Below are 8,349 nucleotides of genomic sequence, written 5' to 3'. Positions count from 1 at the left end.
CTGCAGAGTTTAGCTCCAACCCTATAATCAAACAAACCTACCTGTGATTTTCTAATGATCCTGAAGACATTGATTAGCAAACTCAGGTGTGTTTGATTAGGGTAGAGCTAAACTCTGCAGGAAAGTGGATCTCGCGAGCCAGATTTGAGGATCACTGCTTTAGGGTCTTCATGAAATGTCTGCAACATACTTTAGTCAAAATTCCGCAGTGGTCATGTAAGGGTACATTCACATGGGGCGTCAGCGTTAACGCTTCTCATTTACTTTGAATGGGTGATGTCATGCGTTGCCGAACTGAATTTTGGGTCCGTCGGCGTCACGTCACTGGCGTTGCTTGCGGCAGAAGTTGAACATTTCTCAACTTTTAAAGCGCCAACGGAGGCGTCAGCCAATCAGATCGCCTTATGCAAATAGCCTAGCTCAGCCGCTAACCAATTGCGGTCCAATGTTGTTGGACTATGTTGCTGTTGTTACGATGACGATCTCGTCAGCACCAAGCTTCAGACACGCCCTCCGTCAAGCATTGACACCGACGCCCCGTGTGAATGTACCGTAAAACAACACCCTTTTTACCCCGGCAAAAACAGCTCTGTTCACAGTGACCCGTTTTGGTGCATGCCTCTTTAAATGCTAATGAGCTCTGCTCACCCCCAGGGCGGATTTTCCAAAAACTTTGTTGAATGAACATGAGCACTGTCTGCATGTTTAAAAATCAAAATGCGATGCGGGTGTTTTTATATGAATGTATCTTTGAAGGGGACCATCTGTCTTCAGAAAAGCTTCGATGTCATTTTCATTTCATCTTTCCTATAAAGTCTGGTAAAGTAGCGTTTATGAGCAGAGCGCTGCTTTGTTTACAGCCATTACAGCCAGAAACTGCTATTTCTGCCGCTCCAAAAGCGCCTCCCGCTGGCAGAGAATGAATTAGCATTTTCAATCAGCCCGTCAGCTGTTTTCATTCAGACCAACGTGGAAATCCACTGAAGTTTTTACGCAGCAAACATGCAGAGCAGTTGTAAATGTGAATCGGTATATGTATACTGTATATATAGATTTCCCCCGGGGGAAGTACCGCCACACACAGAGGCGATTTGCAAATAATCATAAAAATATAAAGTGTTACTTCTTCAGGATGTGCAGCTGAATCACAAACAGCAGGTACTGGTGCATCCTTGAGTTTTCACTTTTTAGCAAACCTGCCTTGAATTGTCAAGACATTGTTCAGAAAGCAGTCTGGAGTAAAATGATTTAAGCAGACATAATGAATTTAGGTGTATTCGGTGGCGCATTACCATCAAAAACAAAACTAATCCACTGCGTCCTCAGTGGATCTTATATTCACTTTTACATCCAGCTACAAAACACCTGCAGACAGTGTAGAACTGGCTGAGGGCGGAAATATCATAGATATACATATTAGGGCTGCACGATAAATCGCATGCGATATTTAATGCGCATCTTGTCAGAAAGCCGGTTCTGTAATCTGACGAGCTGCGCAAAACCACGTTCATATTCGCGCGATTTTTTGCGCAGCTCGTCAGTGAACAACGGCTCTGTGTAGTTAATGCTGCTCAATGTGAAAGCACGCACGTGATGGAGATTTACCGCTGATTACAGAACCGGCTTTACTGATAAGATGCGCGTTAAATATCGCATGCGATTTATCGTGCAGCCCTAATACATATCTATGGGAAATATGCTAATACGGGACAGTCCGTCAGCGGTTGTAGGCGGGGCCTGAGCAGTATGACGTCATACTGCTCAGAAAATCAAAACGGCTTGATAACTGACTGTTCAGATTTTTTGGGGATTAAAAAAGTAGTGAATGGATTTTTATCCTTGTAGGGTGTTTGTGTCCACACACTGCTAAGACACATTATATGCAAACACCATGTAAAAGTGAATTTTGCATCCGAGGTCCCCTTTAAAGTAATAAAGTTTGCATGTGTGAGTATGAGCCAAAGATCTCACCCAGGTAATAGATGTTGGGGGCCACCCATCCTCCGTATGGTAGCTCCTGCAGGTGGTTTGATGCCTCATGGTTTCCGCCAATGAAAATTGTCAGGACAGGAGCCTTTTTCTCACCAGAGTAGTACCTTGAGAAAACCGATTGACATGAGAAACGATGATCGACCAATACCAACGCAATGTTTATTTAAAATTCACTAAAATATATTTGACTTCAAATAATTCTCAAATAAATATGCAATCACTGTGTATAGTCTGTCTCTGTAGTACAATACATTACTCTCATTCAAATATTTAATTAGATAACGTTATCTGTCTACTGAATAATACCAGGTGTTTCCTTACTTGTAGAAAGTTTGCATGTGTCTGTATTTGGCAGGCACCGCCATGCACTTCATGTCTCCTTCATTTCTGACAGCCTGGAAGTCTCCGCAGCAAAGCAGCAGATCCACCTTCACATCTTCTTTATTCTCCAGGTAACTGATGCTCTCATAGATTTTATCTAGCTCTCCATGACAACAGCCTTCTACTGCCACCTTCATCCTTGTATCTCTAATTCACAGCCTTACACTCAAAGACGACAAATCGCGTTACCCATCGCACAGAAGGTCAAACCTTTACATCTTTGACATAATTCTTTCAATAGCCGTTTTGCCTCTCTGCACTCACTCACATGCTACTCTCTGCACATGCGCAGAACGGTCATGTGACCAGTGCACAAAATCCATTTTTATTCTTCATCCGCACTTTGCGTAATTTATATTAGTTCTTCATTTAATAATAATAATAATAATAATAATAGTAATCTTTGATCAGCATTCGGTGTGTACGTTAATAATCAATCAATCAATCAATCAATCAATCTTTATTACAGACTCAAGGTCCAAATTAATAGTATATGGAATGTATATAATTTATAATGAAACAGCGATGCAAAATTTAGCAGGATTTTGTTTGTATAAGAATGAACTAAAATAACTGACAGAACTGACCAAATGTCTGTTTGGACCTTTTTTTATGTAATACTCACAATTTTCTACTGTTAAATACCTCGTTTTTACTTTTTCATTTCTTTGTATTACTATTCATACCAATACATTTTTGTTGTATTGAATTTGGCAAATAATGAAGAAGAATCAAAGAACTCTGAATTTGAAACTGAAATACCAGTGTGGAAATAGCAGCCAGTAGCAATACGCTTTGTCACGTGGTGCATGTTATTTTTCTTAGCGATATTCGGGAAGGACCAATCAAATCCCTTATGATTAATAAACAAACGATTTCTCCAATCACTTAAAAGAGAATGCTGCATCGGATGATAATTTTTATGTCAAGGTACCAAAATGTGAAATTCGTTAATGGGAAAAAACATATGATTTTTGGTGCGCAAATGTCAGCTGTAAGATGCTTCTCTTTTTTTCTCATTTTTTAAAATTTAAAAATAAGTAATATATAATAAATAATATGTGAGTAATGAGCAATAGTTATTACTCTTTAAATTATACATTTCTTTTTAATTTTACATTTAATTTAATTCGTTGATTTAAAAAAAAAGCAAATATAAGCAAATAATAATAATTAAATAGGATTAAGTGGTGTGGAAAGTGCTGCACTGCATGTTCTGCTGAATCAAGCTTGTGGAGAAAGTGCTGCTGTAAATACTCCGCTAGCTGAGCTGTGTTTGTGTGGAAAGTGCCGCTGTGAATGTTCCGCTGAGTGAATGATGGCGTGCCTGCTGGAGGCCCCCTTACGCATCAGCGTGTTATCTGTGAGTCTCTTTGATTATACCCATTAAAACCTCACATTTTCACTTCAGGATCACTCAGATATACATTAGACACATTAGATAGAATTTAGCGATTGATCTTAAATTAAGCGATGTGGTTTTTGATGACTGGCTGTGTGTTTATTCGGCTTCTGTATGTGCTCAGAGCTGTCAAATCAAAGTTGTATTTAGTTTACAGTCTCTATTTAGAGCTGGGGCTCCAAAAACAAAATCAAACCTGCTTGATATTCTCTGATGAAGCGGTTAAATGATGATCTGATGGGCTAATGTGGTGGTAACGCCCCCCTTTTGACAGCCCTGTAGTTCTGTCCTGTGTGTTTTAACACATGTTGATCTGCTTTCACTGTGGTGGAGCTCAGGTGCAGTGATGCTGTCAGATGATGTTGTATACTCTGATGGTATTGCATGTTACTGGATGATTACCAATCTCATCTGTCCCGGTATTCACGTAGTACTTTAAATGGTAGTATATATAAAAAAAAAAACATTAACATGATGCTTTTTTTGTTGGGGACATCATTCCGAATTTAGCCTTCATGTTCGGTTAAAGATAATTAACCGAACATGAAGGCTAAATTCTAAATTCTGATCCTTCACATACTTTGAATGTGATCCTCTGATCTAATCAACCCAGTAGAGTGATATTGTTTTTTGATATTGAATAAGCTTTAACCCTTTGTTGTATGATAAGCTCTTTTCAGAAAAGTTAATTTTTATCACATATATTAACACTGTTTCTCTCTAAAGTCAATTTATCACATTTATTTCAAAGAGGTTTCTGAGACTCTTTTTTTTCTGAGACTATCATTTTTTTAATCAGTACGAATTTTTGTTTAGTTTTGTTGTTTGTAAAATTGTGATGCGCTGTCTTAAAATGAATTAAATATTAATTATGTGTTTTGAACTGTAAAAGGGTCTTGAACGTCTTTTAGATCCCAAACAGAACATGAGGACTAAGATGTAAGGATGTTGTAACTGTGCTATTTTTTTTATTAAAAAAATATATAATATATACTAGTACTACATATGCTTGTCTATAAGCTTATATCTGTTAGTATATGAATTGCACCATAGTGAGAATAACCTATGATACAAGACTAGTTTAGCACTGGATTCCATAGAGATCTTATTTCAGTATGTCAAATAAATGTTAATTAGTCATGTTGCAAGAATTTCAACTTGATTCTTTTTCCATGTAATGATGTCTAAACTGACCGCTGAATAATTATTTAGGGCTGGGTAATCATAGAGACATGTAATACTGTAATTAAAAAAATTATCCCAAATTATTCAAATACCTTGTTTAAGTCTGTTAGAAACTAATTTGTGCCAGAACAGGTTAGGTTGGTACAGCGAAACACCATTATGTTACATTATGTTATGAAATTGTAGAGTACATGTGTGGATGTGATGTTTTATAGCATGAAGTGACATTTATAGCAGTGCCAACTGATTGCATATATGCCTTGGTATGTTTGGGGTGGCCGTCATTCCCACTTTTCTCTGGCCTGAAATTGTCACCTCTGCCTGTGCAAGTGAGCTGCAGTGTTTGAGGAGATGGGAAATCTCCTTCTAGAGTCTTCCACCAACAGCTGGCAACTGTAAGGGTAAACAGACCAAAGTATTGTGACCCTGTGAGCCAAGGAGGCTATGGGGCAAGACTGAGGGTGTTGTGATGCCTCAGATGAGATGACTTTGTGCTGTCATTTGTCACTATGCAGGAAGTCACAGCCACGAGTCGCCACTATGTTGACCGGCTTTTTGACCCCGACCCACAGAACGTGCTGCAGGGAGTCATGTGAGTAAACAACCATGTGTCCTTCCTTGTGTGTGAGCGCTCTGCTCTGTGTTATAGTTCACCATGCTCACTTTTCTGAGTGCTAAAGATTAGGCTGTCACCATAGGAAATTTAGTCCTTAGCATATGTGCGTTATTTATTTTTTATTTTGTATCATGTAAGACGCTGTGAGGTGCTGTACTTAGCCTATGTGAGTGTATCTGTGTTTATGTGAGTGTATCTGGGTAGCTGCGGCTCAGGTCTCTTCATCTTTATTTTTAACTCAGCGCTTCAGCTCTGGTTACTGTTAGCTTGATGTTTCCCGACTGCCACAGCCATACTTTTCCAAAGATACAGATCCTCCATCAGATCAGGCATCAACTAACACATTAAAGGGGTCATATGATGCTAATTTAAAGATCATTATTTGGTGTATTTGGTGTAACAGAAGTGTTACTCTGCGCTGCTCAAAACTCCGCATTTGAACAGTCAATAGCAAATACTTAAACTAATAACAAAACATACTTACAGTCGCTGATTCAGAAGCGCCAGATTGTCATAGCAAAGTCGGAATTGACCCTTTTTTTTTTTTTTTTGAAATAGCCTTTGTGCATTGCCAGCTTTGTACTCTTCTAGGTTCAAAAAACTGTCGTCCATAAAATGCGTTGCACAAATTCGAACATCTGGGTTGTGCTGTTCTGTTGTAAATAAATCTTAACCAATGATTCCTAATTGCATCTACTTCCGGAAGGCCAAATGAAGTGCTTTTGCTTTTGCACTGAAACACACTTCGTCTCCCTGACATGGCTGCATCAACACTACTGCTGTTCCTGAAACCACGCCTTCTTTCTTTGCGTGCACATTTGGGCGGCATTATGCTAATATTTCCACATAGTGACGTAGACATGTGGGGGCGTGTTAGAACGAGCCGTTTTAGGTAGGCGTGGCTGACTCTTAACTTTTATAAAGAATATCTCTTTGGATTTGAGACTTTAGTCTTTGCAACTTTACAGATCTTATTTATGCACCAAGAGCTTGTAACACTCCAAAGAGAAAGGAAAACTTGAAATCGCATCATATGACCCCTTTAAGTTTTTTGCTTTTATCCTGATTTAAAGTCATATCAAAATCATTTTGGCAAGATGAAATCACAGAGATGCAACATTGATACTGTTGTTATAATCAGTAGGAAATGCTGGTTTCTTTCTGGGTTGGTGGCTTTAAGAATTATGATGAATAACAATTTGCTTCTGCCATCATTAATGCTTTATCCAAATCCAAATCGACACAAGTATGTAAATAAATAAGAAACAACAATGGAGTGTCTTAAAAAAACATTACTTCCTTCTGGAACGGATTCAAATCTCAGTTTGACAGTTTAACAGCTGATCCCAAGCCCCTGTTACTAATTCGAAAATGTCACTTTAGAAGTAGTAAAGGAACGTTGAGTTTCTTAATTGAAGGCTTATTGCATTACTGTATTGTGTAGAGTAGAGTATTATGAGAGAGAGATGGGCTGAGCAAGTGTGATTACCTGCATCTGATACAGCATTCATTCTTCAGCTCAATCTCATATATAAAACATTTGTTTGAATGTCCACTGAGGAAAGCGATATCTTTGTCGTGCTGTCCTTTCATCTGTTAAGGGTGATTTCTGATGACAGCGCTGCTCACTGCATTTGTTTACGTCTTACAAGGTGTTGTTGAAAGTAAAAATAACAAAAATTGTATTTTGTTTACACCCCTGTTTCAGTCTCTTTCAATATAAAAGTATTGACTGCTGACTCGCTCATAAATACAGTCTCTTGTCGCCATCTAATGTTGAAGCAATGTAACTTAAATCATCGTCACGAACACACACACCATTTCTCAATACCAAATATACTTTATTAAACTCTACCAGGGGCGGACTTACCCATTAAGCAAAGGTCGGCGACCGCCTTTGGCCCCAAAAAGCCAAGGACCCCCTAAAATGCTTTTTATATGCAAGATGCGCATTAAGAGCAGACACTTGAGCGGTTGCTGTTTACGGTGTTTATTACCACGACAACCGTCTGTGTGTCCGCGTTGAACGTGATTCTTGTGTATCTTACTTGTAGCAAATGAAAATATTATGCATCTGAAACAGTCTGCAGTTTTTGTTCAGACCAATGCAAAGATCCACCCACATAACCCCGTTTATTTATACTTCTGACTCATCCCTTTTCTAAAGGCTCAATTTTGAGGTTTATCATTATATTAGGGATGCTCCGATCAGGATGTTTGCAGCCGATACTGAGTACCGATTTCTTGTCATGGTGATCGGCCGATACCGATGCCGATTCTGATGCTTCAAGCTTTAGACGGTTTCATCGGGCGCACGTGCCTGGCCCGAAGTTAACTTCCAGTCTGTGTTTGTTTATCAGTCTGGCTATGGTGCCGGCTACAAATGCAGTTAAAGTTAAGGTGATGAGTAGACTGAAGTTGTGCTCAGGTGATTGTGCTGTGGGATGTGTTTCCCATACATTTATTTATTTGTGGCACTCCCCACAATATCAAAACTGACCGATTTTCCAAAAGGCTTCGTTGAGTAAACATGAGCACGTACTGCACGTTTAAATATCAAAATGAGGCGCGGGTGTTTTTATATCACTGTATTTCTGAAGGAAGACTATCTTTAGAAAATTCTCTGTCATTTTCATTTCATCTTGCATGTTATATGCCTGATAAAGCAGCGTTTGTGAGCTCAGCGCTGTACAGCCGTTACTGAGGAAACCTCTGTTTCTCCCGCTTTAAAGCACCTCCTGCTGGCAGAGAATGAATTTGCATTTTCAGTAAG

At 39.0% G+C, this 8,349-nt stretch overlaps 2 protein-coding genes across 3 annotated transcripts in view; one reads left to right on the top strand and one right to left on the bottom strand.

Annotated features, from left to right (window-relative positions):
- The window catches only part of LOC107738510 (lariat debranching enzyme), an 8,545-nt gene extending 5,865 nt beyond the window's left edge, over positions 1-2,680 (bottom strand). For both annotated transcript variants that reach the window (XM_016550265.1, XM_016550264.1), the window contains exons 1-2: positions 2,314-2,680; positions 1,972-2,096 (exon numbers count right to left, since the gene is read on the bottom strand). In XM_016550265.1, the coding sequence (XP_016405751.1) occupies positions 1,972-2,096; positions 2,314-2,510 (322 nt within the window). In that variant the 5' untranslated portion in view covers positions 2,511-2,680. The remainder of the gene's footprint in view (positions 1-1,971; positions 2,097-2,313) is intronic.
- Positions 2,681-3,655: 975 nt separating this feature from the next.
- Positions 3,656-8,349, top strand: part of LOC107738509 (armadillo repeat-containing protein 8-like) — a 20,200-nt gene continuing 15,506 nt past the window's right edge. The window contains exons 1-2 of the mRNA XM_016550263.1: positions 3,656-3,736; positions 5,476-5,552. Of these exons, the coding sequence (XP_016405749.1) occupies positions 3,689-3,736; positions 5,476-5,552 (125 nt within the window). The 5' untranslated portion in view covers positions 3,656-3,688. The remainder of the gene's footprint in view (positions 3,737-5,475; positions 5,553-8,349) is intronic.

This window comes from Sinocyclocheilus rhinocerous, unplaced genomic scaffold, assembly GCF_001515625.1.
Source record: "Sinocyclocheilus rhinocerous isolate Xijiao unplaced genomic scaffold, SAMN03320098_v1.1 scaffold1215, whole genome shotgun sequence".
NCBI classification, from domain to species: domain Eukaryota; kingdom Metazoa; phylum Chordata; class Actinopteri; order Cypriniformes; family Cyprinidae; genus Sinocyclocheilus; species Sinocyclocheilus rhinocerous.
This window is presented reverse-complemented; position numbering and strand designations above follow the sequence as displayed.